This window comes from Syngnathoides biaculeatus, chromosome 6 (genome assembly GCF_019802595.1).
Source record: "Syngnathoides biaculeatus isolate LvHL_M chromosome 6, ASM1980259v1, whole genome shotgun sequence".
NCBI lineage: Eukaryota > Metazoa > Chordata > Actinopteri > Syngnathiformes > Syngnathidae > Syngnathoides > Syngnathoides biaculeatus.
Genome location: NC_084645.1, coordinates 17,307,366 through 17,323,523, shown reverse-complemented (window position 1 = coordinate 17,323,523; position 16,158 = coordinate 17,307,366). Strand labels below are relative to the sequence as shown.

The 16,158-nt window shown below is 43.1% G+C and overlaps 1 protein-coding gene across 5 annotated transcripts in view; it reads right to left on the bottom strand.

The window, feature by feature from the left end:
* Positions 1-662: 662 nt before the first annotated feature.
* The window catches only part of LOC133502083 (protein arginine N-methyltransferase 8-B), a 38,137-nt gene continuing 22,641 nt past the window's right edge, over positions 663-16,158 (bottom strand). For all 5 annotated transcript variants that reach the window (XM_061822480.1, XM_061822477.1, XM_061822476.1 and 2 more), the window contains exons 5-10: positions 15,180-15,322; positions 14,841-14,928; positions 10,545-10,660; positions 4,389-4,539; positions 2,866-2,987; positions 663-1,613 (exon numbers count right to left, since the gene is read on the bottom strand). In XM_061822480.1, coding sequence (XP_061678464.1) covers positions 1,530-1,613; positions 2,866-2,987; positions 4,389-4,539; positions 10,545-10,660; positions 14,841-14,928; positions 15,180-15,322 — 704 coding nt within the window. In that variant the 3' untranslated portion in view covers positions 663-1,529. The remainder of the gene's footprint in view (positions 1,614-2,865; positions 2,988-4,388; positions 4,540-10,544; positions 10,661-14,840; positions 14,929-15,179; positions 15,323-16,158) is intronic.

Genomic DNA, 16,158 nt, shown 5'->3' with positions numbered 1-16,158 from the left:
TGACATGAAATTACATAGATGCAATTAAACATGCTTGTTTATCATTATATTTGTGTATTAAATTTCATTTAACTTTTAGTGGTGCTGGGGGGTTGGACACATTCTGAAGACTTACAAATGTTTTTATTTTTTCCTGAAAATGATAAGCCTTAAGGGATTACTTTTAACAATGTATACTACAGTATGTACCCAGTTGTAACAGTCTGTGAAATAGACAGTTCAAGAGCTTTTCACATTCATAAAACAGCGAGTTAATTATTGTCAGTATCATTAGTTGCATGCCTTCTAGATAATGTATTATATTTTCATGTGGTCTTTTTGGTCTTCAGAGGGTACACCTGAACTACATTGCACAGGACAGTCTTGCCTTTCTTACCAATTAAAAACAACTCCTGCTTCTTTGTCTAATGTGTAGAATTAAAAAAAAATGTTATACAAGGCATTACTATAATGCTCTAAAATCATATTCATGGCTTACTAAACTGTACAATAATTTAACTCAACACATGTGAAACAAATTGATTTTTTTTCTTTTTTTTTTTTTTTTTTTTTTTTTTACAAGTAAAATGTAACATGTAAATGCAGCATTGACAATTAGGAACACTTGGGAACTTGGTCAAGGCATTAAGCAAGAAGAAAACACTCACCAGTCACTGTAATCGGAGTTCCAGTACAAGAGCAGTATTAAGGCCTGATATTGTGATATGTTTATTATTGTTGTTGTAATTTGCAGTGGTGTAGAAATGCTCCACATCATACTGCTCTTTTTCAGCAGAATTTTTCATACAGCTCTTGTGCTCAATCACGATAGAATACACACTAGTAGTTACTGAAGTAGCAGGTCAAGCTATCAAACACTGCCTGTTCAAAATGACAAAATAGGGAACATATGGACTTCTGCAACACTTTCACCTTTGACATTGTGGATGATGTGAGGTATTAGTACACAAACTGTTAGACTCCTACCTTTCACAAAATGCTCACACACACAAACACACACCGAGTAGGCCTGCTACCTGCACAGTTCTGCAGCAGGTTTGTCCTTGGCTGTGGTCTCCAGAAGAATATTTTACTATTACTGAATATTAATTGATACAACTACTAACGAAATTGTCTTTCTGATTGCCAGTACAAAGTCAAACTCAACTAAATAAAAACACATCACAAACAAAATGCAGTCATTAAATTGACATACAGCCCCCTACCCAGTGAGCTCCAGGTTAGGGTGAAAAACAAACGACACAGATACAGCACTCCATTTCACCAACATGTACAGCAAGAAACTAACTCAGAATAAGTTAGAATAACTTAGTTTTTTCTCCAATTTTACATTCAATGTTTTTTTAACAGTCTCTGCCCATGGCTTCCTTTCTGACACCATCCCTCCAGAGTTGTTAACACAGTCACCGCTGTACTCTGCCCCATCCTTCAGTCTCTGTCGCATCTTCTTCGTCATGTCTGTGGTCCAGGAATGGATTTTGTCTTCCTCTACTCCTCACAGGTGTCCTAATCCCGGATTCCTGCAAAATTTACCGCATCTTGTAGTCGTGGACTATAGCTGCCTCGCACAGTTGTCCTTTGAAATCCAGTTCAAAGGTGAAGTCCAAGTCCCGCTGCAGAGGGGGGTAAAAAAAAAAAAAAAAAAAAAGCAATTGTTTTATGTGAGAATACTGGAATGAATATGTGGTCAGATCACACTTTCAATTTGGTGGTGGGGTGGGATGTTGCCCGTGCCCCTTCTTTTGGGTCTGGTCGGGGTGCTTCATTTGTGCTCGTGACCTCATTTCATCCTAGGGCATCAGTGGCGTCCCCCTGGGTGGATCCCCTCTTGGGACGGGCTTGCTGGCTTGGTCCCTCTTTAATTACTTGTCCTCGGACCACTAATAACACAGTTTATCCTAACATGTCAAGTCACCGGTTCTTAAAAGGTGTTTAGACATTAAAAAAAAAAAAGAGAATTCCACCACACCACTGGTCAGCCTTGCTCATTTTCCCAAATCATGGCCTCCCTTTTCCATCCTCTCTCATCTTGTTCTCATCTTGGACCCTCCACTCCCCCCAATAATATCACAATTTGACTGTTGTCATGTTCTTTGTATTCAAATCTCTAGACGGTCTCACTAGTGTTCTGTTGTGGTTTTCACCCCTTGTCCCCTTGCCCTCTCTGTTCCTCAGTCTTATTTCTCAATTGGTGAAACACAAAATCCTGTTGTCCTAAACCCACTTAATTGGACACTTTTGGTAGAACTTTAACCATTTTCCACTGTGAGACACAACTTCACATATTTCACCCACTAAAATGCATTTTACACTCTGATACACTTGTTTTGTACATTGATAAGCTCAGGTAGCAAGAGAGAAAATCAAAGCGTCTCACAATAAACAGCAACTCAAATTTGGTCACAAAAAACCAATATGCCTATACATGGAGCACTAGTTGTTGAAGTTGCAGTATGGGTACAAAATAAAAATGGAAAATAATTTAGAATACCCCAAAGGTTAGTGCGAATTGCTCTGTATGTCTGAGAACAGTTTTGGAAACTCAACAGTTGTAATGTGAGGTCTTCGAGTCATTCCAATTGGCGCAGAGTGTTCGTAGTGGAGTAAAAGTGCCTGCTTATCCACCCCAGAGGACAAGGTTTAAAATAAATACATAAATAAAAAATCTGGATTGCTGCTGGTGCCAGCTTGACTACTCACCATCCAGTTCCAGTACAAAGAGCCTGCTGTGGACACTTAGCTCATTGGATGAGTCAGACATGGTGATACACTTATGCCACTGTATCTAGTTACAGACATCGGGCAACCCCCACCCCACCCAAAAAAAAAAAAAAAAAAAAAAAAGTTGTGTTGATGAACACTTACAATATTTTTGTCATTAGGCTTGAGTGCAATGCTGCCAGTGATTTCCTCTCCTCTTCGCACAGTCAAGTAGTCCTCCAGGTAGAAGACTGTCTGTTTCCAGTGGGTGTAAGCAGCATCGGGGGCTGGGACAAAGTCACAGATCAATGAGATGCCTGACTCACGCTTTCTTTCACCAGACTCATCCAATCATGCCAAGGATGAATTTGAAGACAGCATCGACATAGCGGAACACATGTTTGCATCACAGTCAGAAGATTTGAGTTCAAATCTTCACTGGTGCATCTTTGTATGGCATTTACATGTTCGGAACCCTTGTGTGAAAGAAAGACGGATGTGTGATGGCTCCAAGATAACTGACTGATAATTGAGAGTTGTCTCCGTACTTTTGTCCATATATTGTGTGTGAAGGAACAACACGTGTCGATTTAGCAAAAAAAAAAAAAAAAAATTTAAAATGTTTGTTTATATCACAGTGCCAAAACAATTCCGAACATGCTCTAGTGTGCTGACCACTGACAATAGCTTGGCTGACATTCAAAATACAAGGTGCTCTTGAATCAGAATGTGTTCAGCCTGCTGTGCGAATTTATATTTTCTCCTGACTGTAAAAAAAAAAAAAAAAAAAAAAAAAAAAATGCAAATTGTAATGTATGGACATGCCAATTGGATCTTATCTTATGTAGTGAGGGAAACTGAAAAAAAGTTCAATTTTTCTTTTTAGAAATACATTGCCACTATTGCATGATAGATGACTATTTTGGATTGGTGCAACGTCAAAAACGGGAACTGTTTTTAACAGATGCATGTTACCTTATCGCCACTAGACGTCAGTGTCATACCACACTACCAGGCAACCCTTTTCTCACCCAGTGACAATTTCGTTCAAAGAACTTTAGCAACAAACTACAAAGTTTTTCTCCTATGACGCTAATAGGGAAACATTTCTCAGCTCGAGTATAGTGCAGTGTAGTTTGATACTGTGACTGGAAACTACAAATGAAACGGCACACATTCAAACTTTTTTTTTTTGCCAGGGTCAGGAAGGGCATCCGGCGTAAAAATTGTGCCAAACATATATGTGCGTTCATCTGAGATGGGACAAGCCGAAAGAAACTTTTTAGTGTAAAACCTCTTAATCTTATTTTAGCAAAAAAAAAAAAAAACCAAAACTTTCATTAAAGCTCTTGATTTGGATATAATGCTGTACTGTGTTGTGCAAGTGGCTGGTTGGTATAATTGTGCCCCTGTTCTTCTAAATATTAGATAAAATACAATGAGTCTGAGAAAGAACACAAAGTACATCATCTAGAATGTCTGGAGTCTCATAATTAAATTGTAGTTCAGCTAGAGTGCAGCAGATGATAGACATGTATTGCATCGACTCTGCAGTGTTACCAATTTTGTTTGGAAAAACACTGTATAACTGACTGACATTGGTTCATTTATCTTATATTCAGCAAAATCTTTCCAACAATCGATGTCATTGAATTAGGTAAGCTAAGAGAATAGCTGAGGCACATTACCTGTAGAGAACCCCGTCTTTTTGTGACATTTGGTGAATTCGATGTTGAAATAGGTGACCAGTGCATGAACGTAGTCGTTTCTTTGGATCTGGAGGCAGAACGCGGATGTGAAAGAGAGGTCTTCAGTCTTCACCGTGTAGATGTCCACCTCCTGTGAGCAGAAAGAGACAGATATCTCACAAACAAATTAAACTCATCATAAATCTCTGGAGCCAGCCGCCATTTGTTATCATCCTGTAAGTGGTTATCTGGTCTCCTTTTTCTGGTAAAATTATTATACCACTGTGCTGTTAAAATGAGGGTCAATAGGAACCAGGGCCAAAAGGTAGACTAGACTATGCCCTGGAAGGCTCACCAGAAAATCACAGGGCACAAGAGAGGTGATTATTTTTTTTTGTTTTTTTTTTGCAATGTCACTGAGTTTTACACGAACCAGTGACTGCATTGCGTTTAAAAGCTCCCATGGAACACTTCATTTTTGCTCCATATGGTGTAGCCTTTCAGCAATATTAGTGTTAGATTCTATATTGAGGGACACAAATGGACTGCTACTTACTGTCACGAACGGGACACGAGGGTGGACCCAAATGCACGACTCCAGAGATAAGCAGAGAGTATAGAGGAAACCTTTATTCGGTCCAAGGTCAGGGATCAGGCAGGCAGTCCAAACAAGGCAGAAGTAATCGTGCGGCAGGCTCAAGAGCGGGGTCAAGGGACAGGCGTAGGTCGGTACATGGAGAGCAGAAGTCAGGCGAACGGGAGTGCGGGAACGAAGCATCAAGGATGACGATCTGGCGAAGGACAAGTCGTCCCCCAAGTCCTATATATACTGGGAGGCATTAGCTGGAACAAGGTGCAGGTGTGCTCAGACTAATTGGCTGGCCACGCCAGACCCCTGTCCGACACGATGTCCTGGGGTAGCCCGTGGTAACAGACGACCTCGTCCAACACCATCTGGGCTGTCTGCTTGGGCGACGGGATCTTCGGAAGCGGCACGAAGTGGACCATCATGGAGAAACGGTCCACTACAGACAGCACAACTGTGTTCCCTTGGGAGGGCGGCAGGCCGGTAACGAAGTCCAGCACAATGTGTGACCACGGGGGGAAGAGGATGGACAGCGGACGCAACTCGCCTACAGGTCGTAAGCGAGACATCTTGTTGGTATGAGCCCAGTTGACAACGTCTCCCCGCAGAGACTGAACGACAAAAAGGCAGTCCGACGGACAATCCGCGGGTGGCGGAGCCTCTCCCAGGGCCTCCTTCACCCGTGACTCGACCGCCCAAGTGAAGCCAGACACGAAGCACGCCTCTGGCAGGATAGTAGCGGCCTCTGAGTCCGTGCGCCCTCCGTCGTGGAACCGTGAGAGTGCGTCTGGCTTGCCGTTCTTGGAGCCTGGGCGGAAGGACAGAGTAAAGCGGAAGCGGGTGAAGAACAGGGCCCACCTGGCCTGGGGTGCGTTCAACCGCTTTGCGGACTTTAGGTATTCTAGGTTCTTATGGTCCGTGAAGACCACGAATGGTACTTGCGAGCCCTCCAGCCAGTGCCGCCACTCCTCCAACGCGGTCTTGACCACCAGCAGTTCCCGATCTCCCACGTCATAGTTCCTCTCTGCTGGGGTCAGGTTCCTAGACAGAAACGCGCACGGGTGGATCCGTCCGTACCTGGGACTCCTCTGAGACAAGACGGCTCCGATTCCCGAATTAGATGCGTCAACCTCCACCATAAACTGGTTATCTGGATCCGGAACAATGAGAACGGGCGCAGCAGTGAAACTTGCCTTAAGCCTGCTGGCAGGTCCCGGACCACACGAAGGCGGTGTGTGGCGAGGTGAGCGCATGGAGAGGAGCAGCCACGGGGCTGAAGTTCCTTATGACCTTCCTATAGAAATTAGCGAATCCTAAGAACCTCTGTACGTCCTTCCTGCTGGCGGGGGTAGGCCACCGCAGCACCGCGTCGACCTTCCCGGGGTCCATACGTATCTCTCCTTCTGCCAGGACGAAGCCCAGGAAGGACACGGATCCCCGGTGGAACTCACACTTGTCCATATTTACGAACAATTGGTGCTGCAACAGACGCCGGAGCATTTCTCAGACCTGTTGAATGTGAGGTTAGGTCTGCCGAAAGATAAGAATGTCATCCAGGTATACAAAGACAGATTTATTCAGGAACTCCCGAAGCACGTCGTTAATGAAGTTTTGAAAGACGGCCGGGGCATTGGTCAATCCGAAGGGCATCACGAGATACTCGTAATGCCCCGTGGGAGTGTTGAAAGCCATCTTCCATTCGTCACCCTCCCGGATCCGCACCAGATGATACGCACTGCGCAAGTCCAGCTTGGTGAAGGTCCGGGCTCCTTGGAGGAGTTCAAAGGCTGTAGCTATCAGGGGCAAAGGGTACCTGTTCTTGACCGTGATGTCATTCAATCCTCTGTAGTCGATGCAGGGTCGCAAAGTGGAATCCTTCTTCTTAATGAAAAAAAAAAACCCTGCACCGGCCGGTGAGGATGACGGGCGAATGAGTCCGGTTGCCAGGGACTTCTCGATGTACTCCCTCATTGCCTGGTGCTCCGGTCCTGTCAAAGAGAACAGTTTCCCTTTGGGGGGTGAGGTACCTGGGAGGAGTTCAATGGCACAGTCATAAGGCTGATGCGGCGGCAGGGATCATGCTTTTGACTCCGAAAAAAATCCCTTCAAATCATAGTAGCAAGAGGGTAACGTGGCTAATTCGGAGGCGGTGCTAAGCTCAGCAACTTGGATCCCTCCGTCCTCCCCGGCGGCGCAACACTGCTTGTGACAGTCCTCACTCCAAGCCATAATCCGACCCGTGACCCAGTCAATGTGGGGGTGTGTCTCTTGAGCCACGGGCTCCCCAGGATTATATCACTGTTGCTCGAATTGAAAACGTGGAAACTAATGCGCTCCGTGTGGATGTCCGGAAAGTCCATCCGTATGGTTTGCGTGCGGTGTGTAACGCGGCAGAGGAACTTGCCGTTGGCGGCATAAGCAATACGGGGACGCTGTGTGGGGAAGGTTGCCGCCCGCAACGCTTCGACCACCCGAGGATGTATGAGGTTCGCATCCGAACCGGAGTCAATGAACGCGGTCACTAAGCACGAGTGAGAGTCTGTACCGACTGTGAGGTGCAAAAGCGATCGCCCCGACTTAGCGCCAGTATACCGCACACTCACCGGCGTCGAGATCCCAAGGTCGGGGCGCTTTGGCCAAGCCGGACAGTGGGCGATTACATGTGCCAGACGTCCACAATAGAAACAGCGCCCTTCTTGTCGCCGACGTAAGCGGTCCTCTGCTGGGCTGCCGAGCCCCCCCACTTGCATGGGTTCTGACGTAGAAGGCAACGTGGGTGGCCGGGAAGCGACCGGGCTGAGCCTCTCCGTCTCCTCCTCCCTCAGGCCGTCCATCTGACCCTGCACGGTCAGGCGCTGATCCACCTTGAGGGCCAATGCGATGAGGGCATCCAGCAAGGCGGAAGATCCATGGCAATGAAGTGGCCACGGATTTGTGGGGAAAGTCCCTGTTAGAAGGCGTCATGGAGGGCCTCCTCGTTCCACCGGCTCTCGGCAGCCCGGATCCGGAATTCAATGGCGTAGTCGGACACGCGGCGACGGCCTTGACGAATTGTTATCAGCGAGGGCGCCGCCTGGCGTTCCGGAGCTGCGTACTGGAATACCTGGGTGAGCTCGCAGACGAACCTCGTCCATGAACGGCAGATCTCCGAGTTGCGACTCCACTCTGAAGTGGCCCACGCCTCCGCCCTCCCCGTCATGTGGGAAATGACGAAGGCGATTCGGGAGCGGTCCGTGGGAAAAGCGGATGCTTGCAGTTCAAAATGGAGATCGCACTGCGCCAGAAAGGGCTTGACGTTGCCGGAGTCGCCTGAGAATCGTTCTGGTCGGGAAAGTGGAGTTATGCCGGCACGGGAGGGCTCCGTAACAGGCAGAACGGCCATCGTCGGCGTAGCAGCTGCGCTAGCTTGAGAAGCTATCCACGGTTCCAGCCGGGCACAGAGCTCATGGATACGTTGATTAGTAACCTGGAGAGCAGCCTCCTGCTCGACCAGGCATTTGCGCTGGACTTGCAGCGAATGGCGGATGGCTTCAGAGTCGGCTGGGTCCATGTTATGGCCAGATCGTTCTGCCACGAACGGGGCACGAGGGTGGACCCAAATACACGGCTCCAGAGATAAGCAGAGTATAGAGGAAACCATTATTTGGTCCAAGGTCAGGGATCAGGCAGGCAGTCCAAACTAGGCAGAAGTAATCGTGCGGCAGGCTCAAGAGCGGGGTCAAGGGACAGGCGTAGGTCGGTACACGGAGAGCAGAAGTCAGGCGAACGGGAGTGCGGGAACGAAGCATCAAGGATGAGGATCTGGCGAAGGACAAGTCGTCCCCCAAGTCCTATATATACTGGGAGGCATTAGCTGGAACAAGGTGAAGGTGTGCTCAGACTAATTGGCTGGTCACGCCCAGCCTGGGCAGGAAGCCAGGAGCATGACACTTACAGTATATAATGATTTTCTAACAATTCTTGCTAAAAGCCTGCTAGCTGTTGAATATAATGTTAATTGATCCTGGCAGGTCGGGGATGTGATGGCCATCGGACAGTGCAGGTAATCAGCATAAGCTAGCACGTATTCCAAATTCAATGTATCGATACGATTTACTTTTGTTTGTAAAACTGGTCGAGTCCCAGAGAGGACAGAAGTTCATCCCAAACCTTAGGCTAATATTAAGTAGGCAAGTGTGAAACTTTCATTTGTTACACTTACATGACTTAGCTATACTGTATTAAATGCAAACCTGCCATTGGTTTTGGTGCTAGATGATGTGTACTATAAAGGTTTTTTTTTTTTTTTGCAAATGGATTTCACTTCTAATCCATGTTCCCATCTGCAGTATAATAACTATGATCTGTCGGCACTATATCACAGACATACAGTCATAATGAGCGCAATCTGTTAAAATAAAACCGCAGGCGGGGTATTATCATTGGATGTATTGTTTTCTCCTCAATGACGGACTGCTTCGCCACCAGCTTCTATTTGAACAGCGCTTGTGGCTCTGCGCAAGCTCTCTGCAATATTTCATAATTAGCATCAAACATTGGTTAATATCAAAGAATAGAACAGGGTGCCTGCCAACTAGCAAGCAAGCAAGCAAGCAAGCAGAGAGCCCTGATGGAGCAATCACATCAAAATGTAAAATTGGTTTGAATCAAATTTAGCAATGAAACGTTGACCAAGACTTGGGGAAGGCTCAAAATTTACATGCAATGCAACAAATGCACTGAGATGCAGCTACAAGACAGGCCACAACACAAAATGTTATTTGTGTTTAATGTGTAATATCGCCGCACAGTATCCTGGGTGTAGATAATTTTGGTCTTGTTCTCAAATGAGTACCAGACCTTGTTGCTTGGTGTTCATATTTTCATGACCCATCAACCTCGTCGGTTAAACGTATGCCCAATCTGTTACTTATTTTCTGTGCAAGCAAAGGAATACAACTTTTTGTTTAATGACCTCATAACTGTAACTATTTCACAACTTGCATTCTGTATACACCTGTAATTAGAGTACAATACAGGTAGCGTACAATAAATTAGAATAGTGTCAAAAGCATAGTTTCTATCAATAAACTCAGAATATAGAGATGCTCTACATACACTCAAAGGGAAATATTTCATGATTTTTGTTTAAATATATCTATTATTTTTTATGGTTACTGCTTATACAAATGGAAAACCAAAATTCAGCACCTCTTCAAACTACAACATTAAGTAACAATCAGGAAACAATTGTTTCCGTATTAACTGAGTAAAATTGGATCCAATAGTAATCGATGTCCCAATAGTAGTGTTACTAGTATGCATGAATGCATCGGGTTTAATAAGTACGCCGAAATAACATAGATCCTTATTTGGGTCAGTACATTTGGTCATTTTCAGCGCCCCATGAACAAAGTGGGGGCCGATTCAGGGCCTCGTTCACCATTTGCTAAAGCAGCTGTGGTTCATCCAGCCCCCTGCCCGTGTGACGATAAAACAACTGAATATAAAATGGAGGAATGAATGGATAATTCACTAGATTAACAGTGACAAAACCATTTTTATTGGTAGTAATACAGAATGTAACCTACCTTGACCAGGCAGGAGTTGGTCACCACCTGTTTGGGGTCCACGATATCAACCAGCGGCTCCTTCATTGCCACATTGCGGATACACGTCATGTCGAAGCCATACACATTCTCCCACCCTTGGAAAAGTATAATTACTCAAGTATGTTCAACTTTAAAATGTGTACAAATCATGCAAAAGGCGACTTAGCGATTCTTTTATTATGTGTTGAAAAGCCAAAAAAGGGATAAAAACATTGCTGACCTCTACAGTGCAGCAAGAAAACCACAACAGGCTGGATTGCGCATCACTGAGTTTCTCAGAATGTAGCGCTTAGAATTCCCTAAGTTGGATCTCGGGGTTTGGAAGCAATTTGGCATAATTTGACACATAAAAGTCAAACACTTTGTCAACATGTGCCTCTTTGAAAACTGATTTCACAATCCCCACAAAAACACAAAGTACACTTCTATATATTAATTATAGTAACAAACAACTGAGCCAAACTAATGAGCGGACATTATTTTGCGTAGATGAAAATTTGCAGGTCACACGGAACCTACAATGTTCTACATTATAATTAATGATACTCTGTATAATGAGGAGCAATAATGAGCGCGGCATCTTGATTGAGTGCCGCATAAGGCCGCTTCTACCTCAGTGCAAAGGTCAAATGAGGCCATCTGTTTGCAGACGAAGACGAGTGCAGTTTGTGCGCCGCTCGTTTCCGTTCGCTCATGTGTGAAATTCACATTTACACAACTCCACTGCACTAAATAAATAACTAGTTTCCAAAGAGTAAAAATATTCCAATGTCCCAGCAGAGCTCCCAGATGAACTTAATACTTTGACATGTCCCCACAACGAGCCGCATGCTGCAAACTGCATGGAATAATATTATAACGCACCATAGCTGTTACATAAATTGATTCTTCTTCTTTTCCTTTCGGCTTGTCCCGTTAGGGGTCGCCACAGCGTGTCATCTTTTGCCATCTTAGCCTATCTCCTGCATCTTCCTCTCTAACCCCAACTGCCCTCATGTCTTCCCTCACCACATCCATAAACCTTCTCTTTGGTCTTCCTGTCGCTCTTTTGCCTGGGAGCTCCATCCTCAGCATCCTTCTACCAATATACTCACTCTCTCGCCTCTGAACATGTCCAAACCATCGAAGTCTGCTCTCTCGAATCTTGTCTCCAAAACATCCAACTTTGGCTGTCCCTCTAATGAGCTCATTTCTAATCCTATCCGACCTGGTCATTCCGAGCGAGAACCTCAGCATCTTCATTTCTGCCACCTCCAGTTCTGCTTCCTGTTGTTTCTTCAGTGCCACGGTCTGTAATCCGTACATCATGGCCGCCCTCACCACTGTTTTGTAAACTTTGCCCTTCATCCTAGCAGAGACTCTTCTGTCACATAACACACCAGACACCTTTCGCCAGCTGTTCCAACCTGCTTGGACCCGTTTCTTCACTTCCTTACCACACTCACCATTGCTCTGGATTGTTGACCCTAAATATTTGAAGTCGTCCACCCTCGCTATCTCTTCTCCCTGTAGCCTCACTCTTCCACCTCCACTTTTGTCATTCACGCACAGATATTCTGTTTTACTTTGGCTAATCTTCATTCTTCTCCTTTCCAGTGCATGTCTCCATCTTTCTAATTGTTCCTCTGCATGCTCCCTGCTTTCACTGCATATCACAATATCATCTGCGAACATCATGGTCCAAGGTGATTCCAGTCTAACCTCATCTGTCAGCCTATCCATTACCACTGCAAACAGGAAGGGGCTCAGAGCTGATCCCTGATGCAGTCCCACTTCCACCTTAGCTGTTACATAAATTGATACAGAAATAATAAATGTCAACATGCTGGCTTCTTATTTTGTTGAAGAGGGTATATCTGTTTTTGTGCCACCTCCTGTCTCAAGTTCTAAATACATTGATCTGAAGTTATATTTATGTGTATATAAATATTCTAAGGATGTTACGATTAAATTGAATTGGAAACATGGTATCATATAAAATCTCTTTCTGTCAAAATTAAATAAATACAAAAAAATCAAACGAATGTTTCAATCATGAGTGGGAAAATAGGCTTTCCTAACAGGACAAAAACATTGTAACTCTTTCCATTCAGTATTGTTGCAGTGTAAGTCTTCCATCCCTTGTAAATTCGTTGGGTGTGCTATTTATTGATTTACTAGTTCTTGCTACATCATTTTTTCTTTGGATGATATTAGACAGTGAAATAGTAAATAAATGTTCTATGTTCATGCTTATGAGCAGGGAAAAGATAGATAATGACTGAAACATTCCAAACCATACTGAACTTATTTTGCTGAAATTATTAAACTGAGATAAGCGTCATCACCGAGCAAGTTACATGAATTTGACTGGCAGTTGAATAAAAGTTCCTTTGTGGAATTTTGGACTTTTACAGCTGTTGTCATTTAGTCGCACACCAGTGTTGCAGATGGTCTTCATTAAAACTTCAAATAATTTATGGTTAAGTGATCTGTTTGTATGATGTATGGATCAGTACAACAATTGCTTTGGCGATATTCTATTGCTTTGTATCCAGAAGCAAACTTCACCCTCAGCCCTCCCTGTGCTTTTGGAGTCAGATGATACAGGACTGAGAGAATTTTTGAATAGTTTTTAAATAAGAGCAGTTTAAAAAAAAAAAATCACGAAAAAGCTGCATCCAGTTGACAATGTGAGGATGTGCAAAGTTTTTTCTTTGTATCCACTCACTGGGTAGTATGCTAGCTATGGCAATAAGTATATTTTAACTCAGCTACTGTATGCATACAGTATAAAGACACATTCAAATCCAGAAGTATTTGGACAGTGGCAACTTTTGGTGAACAGTTTTTCTTCTATACACCACAGAATTGATGATTTAAGAAAAAAAAAAGCAAGATGTGGCAGTATGTTTATCTATTAGCTAGCATGTTTGCCTTGTGAATGAGAAGTTCCAAGTTTTGCTTTGCCTGTGTTTGCATGGGTTTTCTCCGGCTACACAGACTTTCTTCCACATTACATAAAACATGCGTGTTAACCAAATGTGTATTCTAAAATTTCCACAGTTGTATTTGTGAATCACTTTTTTGTGTGTGTATTGTATGGGCCCTGAAACTGACTGGTGACGAGTCCACGCATGTTGTACTTTCCCTCTTGCCCTAAGTCAGTTGGGATTGAGTCCAGGAGCAACCCTCAGGAGAACAGTATAGAAAATGGATAGCTAGATAGAAAGATCCAAAATTACCATGTGATTTGAAGTGTACACTTCTCCCTTTAAGACAATATTTGTTTGCAAATCAATTGCTTTTCACCTGGATTATCTTTTTTTTTCCAAGATATCACTACAGTTAGCCTGGATCTTGCTACCGTCATTTTTTATTCAGTTAGTGAAAAAATAAAAACTATACAGTGCGTCCCAACAAACACTACTTTATTTGTTTTCTTTTCAAAAGTCCCTAGTTGTAATCATTTCATAATATTTTTGGGGTTCTTTGGCATCTGCATTGTGAAGTGCTGTCCTATCTTTTATTGCATTTGGCTGAATACGAGCAGAGAACAAATATATCAACATTAATTTACACCACAGAAAGTACTCCACTGTGTACCCCATGTCAGATACGCGGTGTGGTTCTCCCTCCTTCTCCACATTTCTCTTCGTGTCATCATAATACAAGTTGACATTGGTTTTGATTATCCAGAGTCAGAATCTTGTCTGCCAACATTCCCCAGAATACTCTTGACACATATTGTGTGTATGCGTGTGTGTGTGTGTGTGTGTGTGTATATATATATATATATATATATATATATATATGTATGTATTTTTTTAAAGAAAGCATTTGTTTATTCACTTTAGTTGCCATATTGTGAAATATTTGGATTGCCAAATACAACTCGAGATTTTTTTTTAAAGGCGGATAAGTTGAATAAAATTGTTTTGTCAAATCAATCCTATGGTTTCAACGAACAAGAGCATGCTTTTTCTTTAGGACAAAAGTGAAAAAAGCATTAAAAGTCACAATTAAGCAGCTAGTGAAGGTGAATGTGCCGAAGGCCTGGCAAAGTATCTCCAGCAAGGAAACTCTTAATTGGATGAGGCCCATGGACAAAATTCAAACACTTATTATAAATATCCAAATACTTTTAAGGCCAATAAATTGGGCATATTGCATATGAAATTTTTGTACTATAACGCAGTCAGAGTCAAGACTTCAATCACATTTTATTTATGAAAACTCTTATTGTGTACATACTTTTTTGCTGACTTGTAACATGCGTTCTTGTATTGAACTTACAATGTATTTTGAAGTCTTTATACTGCCTGTCCTCGATGGCCAACACATACAAAGAGGCACGATCAGGAAACATCAATCCACCTGGTTTCTTTCAGACATGTGGAGGAAAACGACAGAAATTGTCAATCAGAGGTGAATTCAGAGTCATTCGTAATCTTTTTATTTTTAGCTTTATTTGGAAAAAAAAATAAATAGCAGCAGGCAGCATGGTGAATGTTGATTTTCCCTTATGAGAGTTGTTTCTTTAGTCCAATTACTTTTCTTCAAATAAACTGATCCCAACAAATATTCACCAAAATTAAATATTTCAGCATAGTTTGTGTCGTGAAGAGTGCGTACCAGCCACTTGTCCCTGGCAAAGATGACCGTGTTCAGCATCGATTCGTAGAAGAGACAATAGCCCATCCACTCTGATATGATAATGTCAACCTTGTCCACCGGGAGCTCCACCTCCTCCACTTTTCCCTTGATGATGGTGATCACTAAAGCACATGTTAAAATCTCGTAAAAATGCAAATGTTATTATTATTTTTTTTAGACTTTATCCAAAAATCTTGAACCCATTATTATATTCATGGAAAATATTATAGATCCCATTCGGAAAGGAATGCATGCAGTTGTCAAGACGGGAGATGTGTAGGACTTTATGTGGAAACATTTGCATATTCAGGTCAGGAGGGGAAAAAAACGGAACCACAAAGATAGAGAGTGCTTATATGAAGCGCTTATTTGTACCAGTGTGGTGGTGTTATGCAAATGTGTGGTCCAGCTGGAATTTCACCAAAGATCTTGTAAAGCTCTGGTCTGGGAGAGAGCAACTGACTCCTACTTTTGGTTGTTTTGCTTGAACTTGTGGAGTCTTCATACAAAGGCTCATCCTAATGACAGATGAACCCCACTACTCTTCAATGTGTCTGCTTTCTTTGTCTGGGTTGTTCTCTTTTTGTATTCCCAAGAATCCATGTGCATGGGCGTACTGTCCATACTGAGGACATATGATTCGGAATTGGATTCAACCAAAATGCTGAGCAGTGAGGTATTGTGACTACGCTTGGCTCCATCATTCTTGTGCTTCAGTTTCTCTCATCACTGTGAGCTGCAACCATGATAGTACACTGAAGACCCCTTTTTTGAAACCCTATAAAGCTATTTTGAAGATACTAAAAATTGTGACTCACCCAGACCTCCACATTTAAAAATATATATATTTTCATCCTTTTGAAGCTATTCATCAGTTCAGTATACATGTAAAGAATAAAATAAAAAATAAAAGGCTGTGTGCTAATGAATGGCAATATTCAGCATGTCTTGTGGTGTT